This window comes from Lycium ferocissimum, chromosome 5 (genome assembly GCF_029784015.1).
Source record: "Lycium ferocissimum isolate CSIRO_LF1 chromosome 5, AGI_CSIRO_Lferr_CH_V1, whole genome shotgun sequence".
NCBI lineage: Eukaryota > Viridiplantae > Streptophyta > Magnoliopsida > Solanales > Solanaceae > Lycium > Lycium ferocissimum.
In genome coordinates this window covers 5743168-5762467 of record NC_081346.1, presented here as the reverse complement: position 1 = coordinate 5762467, position 19300 = coordinate 5743168, and the positions used below count along the sequence as shown (strand labels likewise).

Here is a 19300-nt window from a genome sequence, read left to right as displayed (position 1 = left end):
CAGAACCTTTCGACCGTCGCATAGAATTTAGGGATCACTGACGACAGAAAAGATTAGTTCACACAAAAAGTTAATAAGAAACAACCAACCAACGAAAAGGCGATTGCGATCAATGGAAATAAATATCGTTTTAGGCATCATAACTACAGTTCTTCTGTCATCTTACGAGAAAGTTTCAAGTGCTACATTCTTAGATGACACTATCACAACTACGATACAACGAACAAGTAGACCCGCTTGAATAGGCTAATTCATCTTGCTGACCAACTCATTGATCTGACCCTCACGATTGCCTGAATCGCCCCCGTCCACAAATCGCTTTTTCTTACCCTGCAATGCCTTTTCTGGCTTGGTGAGAGTAAAGGGACACAGAAAACTAGTGACGTCTTTGAAATGTGGACCAACATTGGCAATCTCATTCACAACGTCTTCTAAGCATAAAATACCATGTTGACCCAATGCCTGCAAACAGTAAATAGTTAATACACAGGAACTCCCACAAGCTATAATAAGATGATAAGAGGAAGATGTGCCTTCAACAACTTGGTAAAAGGGAAAAGAAGGATTCATGGTACCTGTTCGACAACTTCGTTGCTTGTTAAAGGCACTCTCTGCTTGTCAATTTTTCCAGCACCTTTCTTGTAAAGCAGATCCTTGATGCTCTTGAGATTTGGATACCTTCAAAAGCATGAACTGTTAGAACTATTCTACAGCCCATAGTTTATCACAGAAGAGGAATAGAGATTTTTTTTTGATAAGGACAATAGAGGAATATGAAGATAATGGTCAAAAACATACCTCAAGTATCATCTTTTTTTGAGTTTTCTATCTACACTATCACCAATTAGTTTGCAAAACACACTTTAACTATCAATTGTTTACTTTTTCTACCTAAACTATCACCAACTAGTTTGCAAAACACACCTCATCTATCAATTGCTCGCTTTTAATGAGGTGTGTTTTGCAAACTAGTTAGTAATAGTTCAGGTAGAAAAAATGAACAACTGATAGTTGAGGTGTATTTAGAAAACTAGTAGGAAACTCAACAAAAGATGATACTTGAAGTGTGTTTTTTACCCTTAACCCAAAAATAAAACCTCCTACTTAAGGAATAAACTGCAATTTTAATGTTCTACATAATTTGGAATTAGCAAGTATATTTGTTTGGTACAGTTGGATATTCTTGATAGTTTTTAGAACTTGCGGGTACAGTTGGATATTCTTGATAGTTTTTAGAACTTGCGGGTATAAGTCATGTTTCATATTTATTTGTTTCTAAAAAAAGAGTGAAATATGCTTTGAAAACCTATGGCCAAACACATTCTCAACTTCAATCCAAACTCCACCCAAATCAGGTTTTTTGGAAAAAAAAAAAAAAAAATTATTGGGAATCTATGGCAAACGGTAGCTTAGTTACTGCTGCAGGACATTAGACAGTCATGCATGGATATTCTAAGACACCCATTGAACACCTTCATATTGTAGTTATACTAGATGGTTGACAGCACCTTTAACTTGACAAGAGTGATATAGCCAAGATAGAAAGTCAAACACCTTGTAACATGTATCAAGGACTATTAGACGTGAACAACGGAGAGAGAAAAGTAATCAACCAAAACCAAGAAACCAGTAAGATAAAAAGGTGAGATCAACCGCTGTCCAGCAAGCATAATGCCTATACTTACTGATTTGAGTACTTTGGGGATATCCAGTAAAGGAATTCATCAAATGTGCAGCAAAATAGCAGAAAAGGTTACTTAAACCTACCCATATGTGACATAAGGCTCCACCTTTTGCAGAATTTCCAATATTCTTGCATCTGCCTTCACAAATACACCACTGAAGATTTTCCTCAGCCTCAAAGAGTACAAAAGCTTTCGTGTTTTTGGATGCATATCAGATTTCCTGAAGTGAATCACAAATATTAGGATCCAAAAATTAATTGCTCCAGACAAAAAGTAAAGTACGATCGCAAAACCAGGAACTCACCCTCCAATGCGTATGATGAAAAGGAGACTGGAATCAGACGTGACAAATGCTCGTCTGGATCTTTTCTTACCCCTTTGTTTCATTTGGACAAGGTCCATTTCCTAAATATATTTACAACAGCTCAGATGAGAAGAATGTTGAACAAACACTATACCCCAATTTTTTGAAAATGAACAATCTACAACAATTTATAAATCAAACTGTTGCAAGTTGATATGTAGGTGATTTTATGGCAAAATTAGATCCAGAGTATTGGCCTAACCCAAAATAAATAGTTGCACTCCTGGTCCCCTAAATTTAAACATGCAATAAATCTCTCCTTCATACATCTTTGTCCATACTGCTTCAGAAGGTCTTTTACCCTCTTTCTTCTAGCAATTGCACAGCACCGTCTTTTCTCTTTCTTGGAGCATCATTAATTGTGTGTTATGTCTAAAGGATATCTAGAGAATGCTAGTGAGAAGATTTGGCCACAATCACTTTCATAGCCAGGAAAGACAAAAAGATGCCGGTTACTTGCAAATGATTATAAGAAAATTTGGAGATCATTTTATTTAGGGACACAAACTAAAGGATAAGTGAATCAAAGTAAATATCACACATTGAATATATTAAAACGTAACAAATGCACTTCCGCTGCACAACAAAATCCCTGATAAAAAATTCTACAACAGATAAAGAAACTCAAAACAGAATAAAATGCTGAAGCGAAAAGAAAAAAATGGAAAGATTGAACAATTGCTTGATGAAATAAATGTAATGTGTCACAAATAAAGAAATTCATAACAAGATGTGTGCAAGTAATAATGTTACAGTAGGTATATAAGGAAGGGAAAAACTGAAATTCAATATAAACAAAAGAGACAATTCATAGATATACATACCTTGTCCCTATACTCTCGAATAAACTGCTCAGGCTTCTTGATAGCAAAATTATCAGATTTATGTTTCTTGATTTTCTGCTCTAGCTGGAGTTTTCTTCTGATTGCCCATTCTTCATTGTTTTTCCTCTTCTTTAGGATCACTTCTGGTATATAATTTAGAGCCTTTGGCACCTCCTCTGCCATTGTTAGCTATCTCTGAGAGAAAAAATAGGCATTAGTAGACAAAAACTTTGTTAGGGGTATTAAATATATGAACTATCAAACTTCTCAAACACTGACTCTGTAACTCAATTTAGGGGTTGAGACGAACTAGCTTGAAATCATAAGAAATGGTAAAAACATACAGCACCAGTAGCCAATGCTCACATAAATATACGTATTTTATCAGCAAAACTCAGTATGGAAAAGTTTGAGACATACAGGGAGAGCGCGAGAAAGAATGAAAAAAGTAGACTTACAAATGGATAATGGGACAAGTTGTTCGCCGGAGAGGAGCAAGTGAGATGGTGAGGGAGGTTTAGGGTTTTATATTTTGGACCGGTAAGGAGGAGAGTACCTATTATTAGGCGACTTTAGAGAAACTAACAGACTATTTACTAGTTGACGGGCCGGATCCATATGATATTGGGCCTCTCGTGAAATTTATTGGACAAAGTGGGTAAATAGCCACTTTCCAGACCAGCATTGAGAAATTAGCCACCATTTCAAGAGTAATTAACATCTAGCGCCGTTTTATAAAGTTTGTATCCCATGAAAATACCTCTAAACTAAACGGGGAAAGCCTGCATTGCTTAGAAAATTTGTATCCTATGAATCGTTCCTGGAGTTTGAACTTATAAAGGTTGAATTTCATGAATCCTTCATGGAACTCAAGTACTCTTTCATGAGTTTGTAATTTTACAGTTAAAAACTCAAGAATGTCTTTGAGTTCGAATTCAAGTAAAGGATTATTGAATTCGTGGATTTAAAGATGAAAACTCAAGAAATTTGTCTATAATTTCGAGCACTAGCACAATATTTGTCAAAGTGAGAACTCAAGAAAGACTCATTGAGTTCATGGTTTTACATCTAAGAACTCAAGGTTCAGTTTTTTAAAATCTATTGGAGTTTCACTTGTCAAAAATTCAAACTGTAGTGCCGTATGCTCAACCTTTTTGGTATTTGTCTAACAACATTTTTGCTCAAATTTTATGCTCACCTTAAAAAATAGCTATTTCTCAAATAGTAGCTAGTTATTCATAAGCCAATCAAAACAAAGAAATTGTACGGCTTATTCTTCAAATCAAATGAACAAGTCTTTAATTTTTGCCCTTGAAATAGGCTGGCCCTTAATTTTTACCTTCCAACTTGAACTTATGCCTAGTGAGACATAAGTTTTTTTTAAAGCTTATTACATAACTTGTGAAATATTATAATACAAAAATATGAATTTATGCCTCACGAAAAAAGCTGTTTGGCTTGAGGGACAAAAGTTAAGACCAACACAAAACAGAGATGACCCGTTCAAAACTGTCCATGACCCGTTTGGCCCATGAAACGCGCTGAATAGAGCAGAGCAACTGGGAGTAAAAAGGAAGGATGGTTGAAGTCGACTAAAGGATTTTGATAAACCCTCCTTTAAGCCCTTTGGAGAACAACCATGGCAATGGCACGTCGTTTAGTTAGACCTTTAGGAGGAATAGCCAAAAGGGTTTTGCTCCAGCAGCCAGTGATGTTCAATTTGTGTAGAAATTACATATCAGAGATGCGTAAAGAAGCATTTGAAGAGAACATTCTCAGACTCCTCCGCTACGAGATTCGTTATGAGCTTGAACGTTCTCCTCCCTCTCAGGTACCCCACTTTCGTGTATGACGCAATTGCTTGTATCAAACAAGGATTCCAAGTATTTTTGTATTTGGTTGTAAAGGAGAGAAGAGAGCATTTTTTTTTTTGGAATTCTGAAGATGGAGTTGGAAAACAAGTGATAAATGTTCATGGCCAAACACTGATTTTGAAAAATAGTAAAAATTATTCCGGGTAAAAGGGAATAATTCTCATGGCCAAACGGGTCCTAAATCTTTTCTGATGCAAATTAATATTTTCACTCTACTGAAAGTGACTGAAACTACCGAGATTTTCTACAGTATTTGGTGCAATTGATGCGCCTGCTACTACAGCTATGCCTCAATAGCTAGCAAGTTGAATCATTTATATGAATCCTGAATATACATAAGGCTTAGGGAGAAAAGGAGCTTATCTGCTGATTCTCCTTTCTTGTTAAAGTGGGGGTTGCAAAGTTAGCTAATGTACAGTGGTGGTGTAGCGGATTAGTTCCTTTTGTTTATTTCAGGTGGTCCTGTTTGCCAATTTAGGGTAGAAGGCTAGTAGGTAGTCACGTTTATCCTTTCTTACGAGTAGTTATATTGCTCTATAGTTTCTTGTCTCTTGATTTCTGCGAGTATCTGTTGGTTTATAATGGCTTATTTACTTTCATTGTTTTCATTTTCATAATTGCTTTGATTTGTTTGCCCGTATCTGACCTTTCATATGCCTTTTCTTGAGCCGAGGGTCTTCCGGAAACAACCTCCCTACCTAAGGTAGGGGTAAGGTCTGCGTACACTCTACCCTCCCCAGACCCCACGTTGTGGGATTCACTGGGTATGTTGTTGTTGCTGTTTGCCAATGTTTTGAGCAGGCAACTGGACCTTATCAATTTATTAAAATTATTGAATCTAGAGATATAGTAATGGGGAGAAGGCAAAATTGTTAATTTTGCTGATTAGAGTTGACATTGGTGTTCCATTATACAATACCCTCTTAACCATGCAAAGAGATGAACCTTGTCAAACCCCATGTTTCTTCTTCTTCTTCTTTTTTCCATGTTTAGGCTGGAGTTTGATGATCTTTACCATTTTCTGAAGGTGTGACTGGTATACGGGAAAGCCTGATAGATTTTCACTCTTTCTTAAAGTAGGGTTGGGCTTTTTGTTGTGCTGCTTGTTGGGAAAAAACTAGTAGGATGAAGGTGACTTCTGAGAAGAGTAAACTGTATTAATGAACTTTGTCACCGAAGATCTCAAACCAATTTCCTCTTGTCCAGGTTAAAAGCAATGATTTTTTTTTTCCTGGGATAACTTTGGTGTCCGGGCCAGCTTGCGCACACCTCGACAATTCCACGGATACCTGCTACCTCTCACCAGCAACAGGTACCAGGTAACTTAGTCACCCAGGCTAGAACAGATGTGAAGACATCACCTAGTGATCTATTCCACACCGTAGATAGGATAATCGATTACCTGCACGAAAACGAGAATGTTCATTTACTCTTGAGATAACACAAGGACAAGAAAATCTTAGATTTTGCTTGTTTGCTAAAAGTGATAATTGGATATTATTGAACTCTAGCTTTGCATCAGATACGTTTGATAGTAAAGTAATGTCATCATATGATCTGAAGCATACAATACATTTAAATACGGGGTCACTGAAAAGATGAGACACACATTTGTAAGTGTATCAAATAACACAATCGCCGAACAAAATATGTATTAACACATTCCGTGCATCACAAGGTCAGGTCTGAATTTTGCTCATGTAGCTACCACACCCTGATTTCTTATAAATTCTATACACGTTAGAAATATGCTTTGTGGTAGCTAACTTTGAAAATGCTAAAACATAAATTTGTAAAGCTACAGAGATGTGTATTCTTGGCTTATACATGTAATGCGGACTTACTTTAACTAGTTAACTAGTAATTATCTTGCATCTGCTTCATCTCTATGCTCTGATGTATGGATGCAACACATGTATACCTATTCCAAGTAATTCGTGTTGCAGAAGGTAATTTGTGAACTATGTCTGTTTTTACTATTGGCTCGTTGTTGATAAGTATTTGTACATATTCAGCAATGTCTCTAGTGCTAATCTTTGCAATTACTGAATTGCAGCCCATCACGGAATTTGATTCATTTATCATTGATGAAAGGCCTGGAGAACAATGGATTAAATTAAACAAGAAATTTGGGGAGAATGAAGAAATTAGAGTTGAAGTTACCATGTTTGATGCATCTGTTCCTGTTAAAAAAGGTGGTGATGTGTCTGCAGCAGATGACGTGCACCTTCACATAACTATGATTGTGAATGTTCTCAAAGGAGAAAGCAATGATGTGCTTGAGTTTGTTTGTTCTGCATGGCCAATCAGTGTTGAGATTCGTAAAGTTTACACGCGTGGGCAGAAAGGCATAGTGGATCAACCTTATGTTGGGCCTCCATTTAAGTATGTATCTCTGATTTAATTTCCTAACCTCCATCTAGATTGCTAAAAATTTCTTATTTAGAGTTTTCCTGCTGAGTTTGCCTATGTGTTTGGTAATGACTTCAGGAGCGGGAAATGTGTGAAACTGAACATCCCAAAATTTCCTCAACTCTTGTACTACCATGATTTTGAATCATTCCTGTATTGTTTTAGTTATGAGCAATGGCGGAGGCAGGATTTTCGCCGAGGGGGTTCAAGATATAAAAAAGTAAACATACGAAGAAGCCTAAGGGGGTTCAACGTCTACTATATATACATAAAAAATAATTTTAACCTTGTAAAAACAGTGTTTTTTTCCGCCGAGGGGGTTCGGATGAACACCCTCGGCATAGTGTGGCTCCGCCACTGGTTATGAGTAGTTATAGTTGAAACTCAGCAAGGAGTCATTATATAGTTCTGATAGGTTTTGCGTTGGTGATGATACTCCCAATTCTTCATGTATATTTTCTTTCCGTTTTCTTTTCCTGTGCAACTGATGGACTGTCATCTCCAGCGATTGCAGTTCACCTGATAGTTTGATTGGTCTTTCTTTTTCAAATTGTAATTTTCAGGGAATTGGATGATGAACTGCAGAATTCTCTTTATGATTTCCTGGAGACAAGGGGAATAAACGATGGACTTTGTGTATTCTTACATCAATACATGAAGAACAAAGATAAACTTGAATTTATTCGCTGGATGGAAAAGGCCAAATCGTTCATAGAGAGGAAATAGAGATAGTGTTTGCATTTCTTCCGCCACTGTTGCCTTGCTAACTTGCTTGCGGACCATGCTCTGGATTCATTAGTTGAGAAAAATTATACTTGCAGGTTTAGAATGAGAAAGAAACACTTTTCATCTCAATTGGAAGTCTGCCATGCTAGTTTTTTTGTCTTTTCAAGGTTCCTAGAATTCTACCATATCAGACAAATGAGCCTTACAGAGAAGACGGACAACAACATTACTAATTTAGTTGGTGTATTATGTGAAGTTCAAAAATCATGATCCCATTCTTCAATTGACAAAGTTTGCACTGCATCTTAGTAAAGTGTACACCTGGGCTTTGCCATGTTATAGGTTTCTCCTTTTACTCGACCTCTCTGGTATTTACTTAACTTTTCAGACTGCTTTGTGTTGACCTCTTACACAGAGATTTTTGGCTGGTGCTTAAAGAGCTGCCAATAATGTCATAATTTTTAGGAACAATGTTATTTTATGTATTTGTGATCTACTTCAGTAGCAAGTAGCAATTTAGCCAGTTCAACTTTGAGCAAGCTTCCTCTTTTGACGAGTTTTTCATCATGCCATGTCCTCATATGGGCTTTGTTTCTTACTGTTTCAAAAACCAACTATCCAGGTAAAGGTAAATTATATTTGGCAACACCATCTTATTTTCTTTGCTTCCCTTTTCTTTTTTTAAATCATTTTGCTGCTATTCTGAATTTCTTGGTGTAAACTGTTTCGCATTTTACGCTGCGGTTACTGAACATCTTTAATCAAATACTTTGTGATGCAGCATAAGTGCTTCCTTCCAGCTGTTTACGGACTGTTAGTAACTTGGTACAACCAAGATGCTTTTTTCTTTTATTGGTGATAGATGTCGGCATTAGCTGAAGATGCATCAAGATATATTAGCTATTTATCTAGTCAGATCGACTCTCTTTTCCTTAATTGGGAATATTAGGTATGTTATATTACATTTATCTGCATCTGACCTTTGATGCTGGTTTAAGTGGACTCTTGCACTCCTGTTTGTATGTGTGCTTGTGAAATGATGTAGTAGGTAATCTCTATTTCTCTGTCTAACTCAACTCTCTTCTTTTAGAGTTCTTGTTGGAAACAAACACTGATGTACTCTATTTCTACATGTGGAATCTGATACAATAACGGAATCGAAAACAACAATAAAATGACAAGAAAGTTAAAGATAGATAGATTGACACAAAGATAGGCACAATTAGGCAACCAAAGTTATGTAATAATTAAGACCTCCTAATCACACACTATTAAGCACCAACCTCTTAGGATGACCTCAAGGGATTTGACTCCCAAGCAACAAATCCTCTCAATAAGGTTCACAATCAACTACTTATGATTACCTACTACATTATGATAGTCTACTACTTATACTAGATAGGAAAAGGAAGACTAATGCTCTATTACAAGATTACCCTTAATGAAGTAAGGGTCTTGTTTGGTTGGTCTTCCTTTGGGATGAAGACTAGCATTTATGGAATAGCCTCTTTTTGCACTCTTAGCCACCCTTCACTCATTCGACCCCTTTTTAATGTTCATCCATCTCCACTTGTTCCTCCCAAGCAATCTTTCACACTTGGGATCTCCGAACTGGTGCCAAAGCATGCTCGCGGGCGCTCATCTTCATGTACAGTCCTTGTGATATTTGGGGCTCCTCTACTTGATTCCACATAGGTGACCTTGGGGCAACTAGGGCAACTAGGATTGCATCATTCTCCCCTTCTTGAAAGGAATTTGTCTCAAATTTAAGGGGTCACCTACACACATCCAACAAGAAGACAACACGCCACCACTACAACATTCATTAGTACTAGAGAGATCCACGAGGATCATCTCACAATGACAATCATCAAAGGTAAACAAGTAGTAGAAGAAATTGTCTCTTAATTCAAACTCAAGTGTAAAATCCCCATCGGATACAAAAGTCTCATCACATGTACAAGGGCCTTCACAAGTAAACAAAGTGGTACGGAAAGTATCTAACAATGTCGTACTGTCAATGTAGCCATCAACAAAGTCACTTACAACATCAAAACCTTGTTTCTTTATCGACTCATGACTACTCAAATATGACACTACACTCGTATCACCACAAAAGACTCCCTCACTACATTTTTAGGAAGAAATGGATCATAATTGGAGGGGTCACTCGAATGAAGCCATGCACGAATATCATCATCATAAATAGGTGGGCCATCATAAGACTCATAATCATGGACACTAGAGGTTGAAATGTCACTACTAGGATTACGCAAGTAGTCAAGCAAGTCAATTCTCCCCTCAACTAGCGGTGCATCCTCTCTTGGCATACCCATAACATTAAACAATTGTGTATATTGATCACTATCCCAAAAGGGGTTATCATAGATTTTGTAGTCACTCAAGGAAGCTACATCAACATTATCACATAGCAAACCACTAGGCAAATCACTAGAAATGATCTCATCATCAACAAATATGGCATTATCATTAGAGCGGGAATAGTTACTAGACAAAGAATTGTCAAAACATGAGGTATTACTCTCAATTAGGTAAGGATCATAAACATCAAGCTTAATGCAAAGCAAACAATCACTCGCACTCAAATTATCATCCAAATCACCCGAAGAAGTAGGAGTACTATGAGAAAATGGTTTACTTCGACATTCATTCAAAGAATCCTCCGGATTGCCTTGACGAGCCGGTTTGTGTGGTATCTCCTCATTATCATAGCCCTGCGAGGGATAAGAAGTAGAACTAGACAAAGATAAGGTTAGTTTGTTAGGTGTTAAAGAGTAGTCCCGATGCATGATAGTGACCCCCTCACTTTGCTCCTCATCCTCCTCCTTAAACTATCTCCAACTTGCCAATAGTGTCGTCGTATCTTTTCCTCTTGGCTCCTTCTTTTTCTCGCTTCCCTCTTGCAAAGTACTTCCTCCACCACTTCCTTGTCCATCCTTGCTTTTCTCCCTTAACTCCCTCATTTTTTGATAGACTTCACTCATTTGCAAAGGTGACACAGGACATAACACATGTTTGTGCTCATTGTGTACAAGTGAATACCGATTGGTCCGCCATTATGTTTGGTTGGCCTATCATATTGCCAAGATCTCCAAGTAGAAGATGACAAGCTTGCATGGTAACAACTGCACAAACGACCTTATCTTGATACTTCCCAATTTTGAACTTAATAATAGCTTGTCGAGTCACTTTTAACTCTCCACATTCGTTGATCCATCGGAGTTTGTAAGGATTTTCATGATTGACGGTGGGGAGTTTCAAGAAGTCGACCAACGTAGTACTTGCAACATTTGCACAACTCGCACTATCGATGATCATGACACACACACATTTTGATTGATGACACACTTGGAATGAAAGAGATTCTCTCATTGGTTAGGATTATTCATGGCCTGGCTTATCATTGTTCTCCTTATCACATAGTTCAGAATGGTAATCTCCCCTTCTTGAGGCTTGGCTATACATATCAACACTCTCCTTGCCAAACAAATGGGAATGGTGACATCACCATAACCCTCCATATCACTTTCCTCGCCATCACCCTCAAGTTCATTATACCCATGATTGCCCTCTTCATCTTCCTCCTCATATTCTCCGTCATCATCACTACAAGCTTCTTTCAAAATGAAGGCTCTTCGATTGGGACACTCATTTACTATGTGGCCAAAACCTTGACACTTAGAGCATCGGATTGGGTTAGATTTCTTACCTCCTTCTTTGGAAGCAAACTTTAGAGGTTGCTTCTCAACTTAATTGTTTATTTCAAAGGGTTTCTTGGCTTCTTGCGCGGGGCCCTTACTCTTTTGCAAATTTTGCAAATTTGAGGAAGAAGTTCCTCCATATTTGTTCGTGTTCCATGAACTTGTGTAACCTTTCAACTTATTGATCTTGTCCTCGTTGAGACCCTACACTATCTCAGTAGTTGCTTCAAGAGTTTCATCAATATCACTATAGTTGTGGAGTCTCATTTGGGAAGCAATTTCTCCATTAACCCGGCTGGGAACTGAGTCATAGTATTCAATCCATCCTCTTCAAAGTCGATTCTCATTTTCACAAGTTGGAACTCATCATAGTATTCTTCCACATTCTTTTTGTCTTGCCTCAAAGTATATACCTTCTTATATTGCTCTTGCTTGTAACGTTCGGTGACACACTTGCGCCTCAAGATATTCTTTAGCTCTTCCCAAGTAAGTGTGGAGCAAGTCCATGCAATCTTCTCGCTTTCACTTGAGTTTCCCACCATGTGGAGGCGAATCCTTCAAATTGAACAATGGCATAAGATGCCTTTTTCACCTTGGACATGTCGTTTGTCAAGAAGTTTCTATCACCAAATCAAGAAAAACATCAGGATCACTTCCAACCTTTGAAGGTTGGAAGAGTGACCTTGATGGAGTTGAGACTCGTGTCTCGTCCTCCCCTGTTACCATGATTCCCATTTAGTTCCTCATCATAGTCATAACCTCAGTGGTCTCAACCTTGGTAACCTTCACGAGCTTGGTATTCTCCTTGCCTACCCATTTGAGGGATAGGACCATTTTTTCCACCTGTACCTCGATAGGCACCTTGTGCTTGCCCTCGTTGTCCCAAGCTTGATTGGCATAACACTGATGAATAGCATTATCTGTCTCATCATCATCAAGTGGTGGTTCATCCCGGTACGGTTGTCGGATATTTGGACGGTTTTGGGCTAGCATTGGTTCATGCGGTGTTTGGTCTTATGGAGGTGGTAGGTCCTTTTGAGGTGTTGGAAGGTTGGTGGTAGTGTGGTGTTTTGAGGGGCAGGATAATATAGTCGATGAATGGTTCCGGGTGACAACGTAGGGGATTGGTCTGGATGTTCCCTACTCGTAGTTCCTTGGAATTGAACTTGGGGGGAATATGACGATTTCCTCATGCTTCCCTTCATGGCTCCTATCTCTCCCTCAAGGGTTCCTATTAGACTAGACATGTCCCCCATTTGTCTAGACATCTCGATTATCATTGATGCCAAATCATTTAGTGTTACTTCCCCGATGGGAAGTTGAGTTCCATCTCCGATTGACATGGTACCTAGAAGACAATCAACAAAACAAGGAAACGCGTTGGGTTAGTGCAAATCAACTCACAATCGCTCAAGTATGTGCACCTTTGGTTGTTTCAAAAATTGCTTTGGCCAATGATTGTGTCCTTGTTAATGTCGATTAGTCATAAGGGATTCAAATTCTACTCTTGGCCGGAATAGATTCTTGTTAGACTAAGAAAGACGGACGACTCAATTAATCTAGCGGACTTGAATCAAGAAGTTTCAACGAGATTAAAAACAAGAAAAGCACGAAAAGAATTAGTAGGAACGAAAATATGGACAAAAGAACTAGCATATACAAGTAGAACAAGTACTAAATGTACACTAGTTGAGGAAACAAGAAAACGGAATGCTAAAAATTGGGAAATAAATAAAATTTCGGGGCCGGTTGGGTGATAACTTGAAGACGCGGTCCTAAAGCCCTAATTGATCCAAAGTATTAATTTGAAATAACCAAAATTTTAAAATTTCTATACTTTTTTTTTTTTTTTTTGCTCCTTACCTAAGAAATAAGGACACAAACAACCAAACCAAGTATCAAGGAAAATTTTGGAAAATGGAGTGAAAGGAATTGAATCAAACGTACCTTTTTTGTTGTTGGAACTTACGGTTGGACTGGAAGTTTTATACGGTCCGTATTTGATTGACAGACCGTATGTGTGTACCGTAAATAAGGAACAGAAAATAATATTTTGGACTTCAAATTTACGGTTGGAATTTACTTCGATTATACAGTTCGTGTAAATTTTATGGCCCGTATCTGGCAACTGTAAATCACAAACAGTATCCAACTTTTTTGGGGCTTCAATTGACAGCCAAGATTTAAGGTCCGTAAAGTTGGACCATATCCTTGTTTCAGCGACGAATTTTTGCACGTGGGTCCTTGAATTTTGGGTTGGATTTTATGAATTTTGTGAACTTCTGGGGCCCATTCAACCTTGTTTTTGCTCTTTTGGGACTTGAAAACAACTTTTTCAAAACTTGGGTGCAAACTTTTGGATCAAACTTTCTTTTTTGGTCTTCTTCTTCACTTGAATCTATGAAGGTTGCTCGAGAACAAATGAACATTCAAATTTCTAGCTACCTTCAAATCAACTCATTTTACTCCCGAATTTCGGATTTAGGCTCCCCTAATTAAGTAGAACAAAGCCCAATGATGATCAACTCTCAATTTTGTAACAAATCAAAACCCACCAAGTTGTTCTTCAATTTTGTTAAAAGCTCCCAACTCAACAATGGTAGATACTTCAATTTTGACTCAAATGACACGAAACTTAGGATTTAGACTCTACTAACACTAGGAAACAAGATTCTAAGGTCAAATCAACAAAACAAACGCAAAATCTTTTTGGGGTTTTTTGGTGGAAATTTTGCAGTTTTTTTTTTTTTTTTGGAATCAAATTTCCAAGACTAGATTTGTTGAAACAAACCTAATTTAGGTTCTGATACCAATTGATACACTAACGGAATCGAAAACAACGATAAAATGACAAGAAAATAAAAGATAGATCACAAAGATAGGCACAATTAGGCAACTAAAGTTCTATAATAACTAATACCTCCTGATCACGCACTATTAAGCACCAAACTCTTAGGATGACATCAAGGGATTTGACTCTCAAGCAACCAATCCTCTCAATAAGGTTCACGATCAATAGCTTACACAAGCTCTCAACACTCAATGTGTTTGTAAATTCAATATTCATAAAACTCTTACCCTAGGGAAATAAGATAGTCTACTACTTATACTAGATAGGAAAAGAAAGACTAATGCTCTATTGCAAGACTACCCTAATCAAGTAAGGGCTTTGTTTGGTTGGTCTTCCTTTGGGAATGAAGGCTAGCATTTATGGAATAGCCTCTTTTTGCATTCTTAGCCACCCTTCACTCATTCGACCCCTTTTTAATGTTCATCCATCTCCACTTGTTCCTCCCAAGCAATCTTCCACACTTGGGATCTCCGAAATGGTGCCAAAGCATGCTCACGGGTGCTCATCTTCATGTATAGTTCTTGTGATGTTTGGGGCTCCTCGACTTGATTCCACGTAGGTGACCTTGGGACAACTAGGATTGCATCGGAATCCCTTCTTCATTTGTAAGCTAATTAATGTAATCCCTGGAGAAGCTAAGAAAGGTACTTGCAGCTATATATAGAAGATGTCTTATTTTGATTGAAGGTTAGGTTGAGATAGCTCTCACTGTTTAGCTGCATCTACTCGCTATTATTAAGCCCAAGTATGATGACGATATACTCATTGATTCAACAGCTGTTATACTTTTTTTTGATGATCTAAGCTCTATCCAGTAATGGGGAAAGAAGGCATTGGTCGTCTAGATCAATTATTGCCCTGGTAGAATGCTTGTTCCTACATACATCATTTTTCTACCACTACCTACACCTTTGCTTTATGTAAAAAAAAAATTTAATGGTTCAAAATGGTCAAACCCTCGAAAAGAGGAAGCTTCTATTGCATTATCATGAACTGTGAGTTTGAATCTGATGAAATTATCTTTTTGTTGTGCTCTATTGAGTAGTCCAACGTTGTTGCTTTCCCAGTCTAAATGTTATCTTCATGGGTGGGAGTTGCTTTCGGAATAGAAAGCAACATATGAGACAATTAGTAGCATTATCTTATGGGTCATACCACATTGTCTGGTTTTTGTTGGATACAACCAACTTATTGATTATTTAAGCATACAGATAAACTAGCAGTCTCTCCGTGAAATACACATTGAAAAAGAAGTGGAGTTTTCCTTTTCTTCAATAGTTCCTTAACCTACCAAACAGGGAGAAGAGTAGCGGTTTGCTCGTTGCTACTTCATGTCCTTTGTTTATTTAGTATTACCTTTTAGATGACTTTGTAGCATACGTTATTTAGGTATCTTGTTCTCCATCACATGAGTTGTTTTAACTTGAGGAAAGGTCCAGTGCAATTTCCTTCACTGTTTACGCATAGTTAGCAAAGAAATACATTCCTTGTCAAAATGAGTGTCCCACCAAAAAGAACAAAGACATCCAAGCTCCATCCTATTGCTTCGTGTTTGTCTGAAACTTACTCGTTATATGCTTTGAAAACTTAGTTGAAGCCTATTCTTTAACCTTTCTGTATTGACAACTCTTGCATTTCTGCAAGTGGCCTCACCACTAATCAATACAGCTATAACAACTACTACTGGTATGCTTCAATTTTAAGTAAATTGAGGTCAGTTATATGAATCAGCACTGCACTTCATTTATTGTGGATAGCATCCAAAATCGAAAAGATGGATAGGTTCTTTGAGAAAATCAATTCTAGTAGTGGACAATGTAGGTCTATTTCTAGCCGTGGAGAGTGCAAATTCATTGGTCCAAATCCAGATCAGATTACACGTGTCCCTTAATTTCAAAGGCTATAGCTGGTATTCGGAGAGTCGAGTCGTTTCATTTGACAACTTGGAATGTCAATAAATGGCCCTTTGCTCATGCTTAGAGGTGATAAATGGACGGTAGGGATTAAATTTAGACAGGTGAAGGTATATTGAATCAAGAAATTGATCATTGAGTAGTATTAAAATACTGAGTTAAAATGAGCTAAACAATATGCTAGACCAATCTCTTTGTTTGTTATATGAAATAAAAAATTATTAAAATATTTTTTTTAAAAAAAAATTATGGTCAATTTGGTCTATGCGTATCCCAAACCAGGCAAAGTTGTACCTAAGTGGAATTTATGTTAAAATGACTAATAAATGGATAAATCTTTAATCCGTCCAAACTTGAATAGATTGAATGTTTCATATTTTTATGGGTTAATTTTGTCATCCTTATTCATGTTTTGGATCAAAGGGTTCAATGGAGTTGGTTGAGAAACTGCCAAGTCGTACATGTTGCTTTCCTTAGCTGCGGGAAAAATGAAAGGAAGAAAGTAACCATCAATCAAGCAATGAAAATACATACATTCGGCCCACGTTGTCCATTTTAAAGTTTTCGAACTATTTGTCGTTTTTTGTGCCATAAAAACACTAGAGAAACATATTTTCTTGACTTACTCTGTAATATCAGTAATGCCACCAACCCAACACCTTTTAATTTCATTTGGTTTTCACTAACACAGACAGATAATTAAGTATTTTTCTCTTGCACGCGCCAAATGATTTCTGATCCTCAACTCTCTTTACATGCACATCATACCTAGTAGGAATAATTAATTAGTGACCCTTAATTAGTGGTAGTCAGTTGTTTTTGTTTGTTGCTTTGAGTTGGATTACTTTGAGAAAATGACATGATTGAGTTTAAAATCCATCATAAAGACTAATTTGGTCCCACCATATTATGGAGTGTTCCTGTTTAAAAGATTTCTTAGGTAAGAAATCAATGCAATCAAGATTTTACAGCATTAAAATACGAGGATAATGATGTGATTGATTAGCTTAAAAATGTTTCTGAGACTTAATTAGCAAGATCTCTAATGAGCGTGGACAAAGGTCATTTACACAACTTACACTTCTCACATGCCTCCACCCCACCAACCTAATGAGAATGACCCCTCAATAGATAGTCTATTTCATCAACCGCTCACTGCATATTTTGGATAATCTCAACCATTGGAACTGCAAGATTATATTTGGAGCAGTAACTGTTATTAATTCATCAAACGGTACGAAATTTTTGTCGGCATGTGCATTTGTCACGCATTAAGCATCAATCCCATCCGAGGCCAAATAGTTACTTCTTTGTTTCAATTGATGTGGTACGGTTTGAATTTTTTAAATTTTGATCATGACTTCGAATATAGAATTTTTAAGTTTTTTAAAATAAAATTTATATATTTGAAAATTGTGTAAGAAATATTATAAGTCACAATAATTAAATAATTTAAAAGACATAAAAAATTGCTATAAAAGTAAGAAATTAAAAGATCACGATATAAGTGAAAAAATTAACTTTCGAAATCCAAAAAGTACCACACACGTTGGAACATAGAGAGTAAGTAATTTTTTCATATGTGGACTTTTGAAGTTGTGAAAACATGCATTTCCAGCTTGTAAACTTTAAACTCAATTATTGAAGAAGTACGTTTGCATTTTGGTTGTCCGTCATTGGAGGCAAGATTTGAGCATTATCTTTACCAAAATTATCGGAAATCACATCATAAGAATTAACTAGTCGTCTGCAGAGTAGTGCAGCCGTAAGAACATTTACAATAGTGGACCTATAATTTACCGACCAGCAATGCTACTAAGTACGAAATCTGAAAAGAAAATAGTAAATCAAGGACGAAAAATGTCAAGTAAAAAAAAAAAAAAAAAAAACTTAATGCTACTAACTAGTACAAATAATTTAGAGTCTGAGAGACAAGTCAAGCTTCTTCAATTCTTCTGGAGTGTGAAGAGGACCACCACCACTGTCCCATCTGTATGGTGAAATACCATCAACCTGCGCACTAGGAAATTTTTGGATATTGTTATCAAACCTAGCAGCACCACCACCTGATGATGTTCCAGCTGCCACGTTGTAATTATTAGTAAAATTACTCTCCACCCCGAGTCTACCAATAGCAGGCTGCTGTTCAATTGGCCTTCTAATTGACCAACCAGGATGTCCGTATAACGGTGCACCAAAAGTGCTATTACTAGGCTTGTGAATCATGGAATGGACTTGAATTCCAAGAGACCTATTGAATGAACCATGCAGTGGTAATGAAGCCATGCTTGAATATTTGTCGTAACCAAAATCTGCTGATGCATTAAATTTTGCTCCTCTTTTAGCCATTGTTCTCTCACGTTTATGCGCATTTTGATGACCCCCAAGTGCCTGTGAACTGTAAAATTTCCTCTGACAATAATTGCAAGAAAACACACGGGGCTCAGTACTTTCGTTGTTGTTGTTGTTATTATTATTACCTGCTTCGCGATCCGATGAACTTGTCTGAATATTGGATTTGGACCCGTGTTCGAGGCTTAGATCAAGAATAAGATTATCTTTTTCTTGTTCATATGCTTGAACTTCCATATTCTTTGGGATTGGATTGTGTGGAGTGTGTATTTATTTGGACAATTGAGAGAAGTACATATCACATATGGATCAAAGAAAGGGGAAAGTGGGACTAGGAATTTGCAGTTTCAGCCACTTTGTGTTGTGATGATGAATGATGAGTAGGAGTATTTTTTTTTGGGTTTAATAGAAGACGGAATAAATGTTTATTGATTGAGAATTTAATGCTGTGGTACTATGTAAGGAAGGATGCATTGCAGTTACAGTGGCTTATTATAGTAAAAAGATACTCCAGAGTCCAGAGGGGTTTTTATGTATACTCCAAATAATAATACAGATAGATTAGGGGATGGAGGGG

At 37.2% G+C, this 19300-nt stretch overlaps 3 protein-coding genes across 3 annotated transcripts; 1 reads left to right on the top strand and 2 right to left on the bottom strand.

The window, feature by feature from the left end:
- Positions 1 to 81: 81 nt before the first annotated feature.
- On the bottom strand, positions 82 to 3068 carry LOC132055632 (large ribosomal subunit protein uL30z). The gene is made up of 5 exons (XM_059447556.1): positions 2874 to 3068; positions 1990 to 2090; positions 1768 to 1905; positions 576 to 678; positions 82 to 462 (listed from the first exon to the last, which is right to left on the bottom strand). The coding sequence occupies exons 1-5, from the start codon at positions 3054 to 3056 to the stop codon at positions 247 to 249; spliced, it is 741 nt and encodes a 246-aa protein (XP_059303539.1). The 5' UTR covers positions 3057 to 3068; the 3' UTR covers positions 82 to 246.
- Positions 3069 to 4465: 1397 nt separating this feature from the next.
- LOC132055621 (uncharacterized protein At2g39795, mitochondrial-like) lies at positions 4466 to 8414 on the top strand. The gene is made up of 3 exons (XM_059447539.1): positions 4466 to 4704; positions 6804 to 7132; positions 7723 to 8414. Exons 1-3 carry the CDS (start codon positions 4513 to 4515, stop codon positions 7883 to 7885), a joined length of 684 nt encoding a protein of 227 aa, XP_059303522.1. The 5' UTR covers positions 4466 to 4512; the 3' UTR covers positions 7886 to 8414.
- A 9668-nt stretch (positions 8415 to 18082) lies between these two features.
- On the bottom strand, positions 18083 to 19300 carry LOC132058127 (zinc finger protein 3). Its single transcript, XM_059450691.1, has one exon. The coding sequence runs from the start codon at positions 18958 to 18960 to the stop codon at positions 18289 to 18291; it is 672 nt and encodes a 223-aa protein (XP_059306674.1). The 5' UTR covers positions 18961 to 19300; the 3' UTR covers positions 18083 to 18288.

Coding starts and splice junctions, on each gene's coding strand:
- LOC132055632 (XM_059447556.1), bottom strand. CDS start 3,056: ATGGCAGAGGAGGTGCCAAAGGCTCTAAATTATATACCAGAAGTGATC. Junction 1,906..1,989: donor TTCATCATACGCATTGGAGG/GTGAGTTCCTGG, acceptor GATTCACTTCAG/GAAATCTGATATGCATCCAA. Junction 679..1,767: donor GAGCCTTATGTCACATATGG/GTAGGTTTAAGT, acceptor ATGCTTTTGAAG/GTATCCAAATCTCAAGAGCA.
- LOC132055621 (XM_059447539.1), top strand. CDS start 4,513: ATGGCAATGGCACGTCGTTTAGTTAGACCTTTAGGAGGAATAGCCAAA. Junction 4,705..6,803: donor AACGTTCTCCTCCCTCTCAG/GTACCCCACTTT, acceptor ACTGAATTGCAG/CCCATCACGGAATTTGATTC. Junction 7,133..7,722: donor TATGTTGGGCCTCCATTTAA/GTATGTATCTCT, acceptor TGTAATTTTCAG/GGAATTGGATGATGAACTGC.
- LOC132058127 (XM_059450691.1), bottom strand. CDS start 18,960: ATGGAAGTTCAAGCATATGAACAAGAAAAAGATAATCTTATTCTTGAT.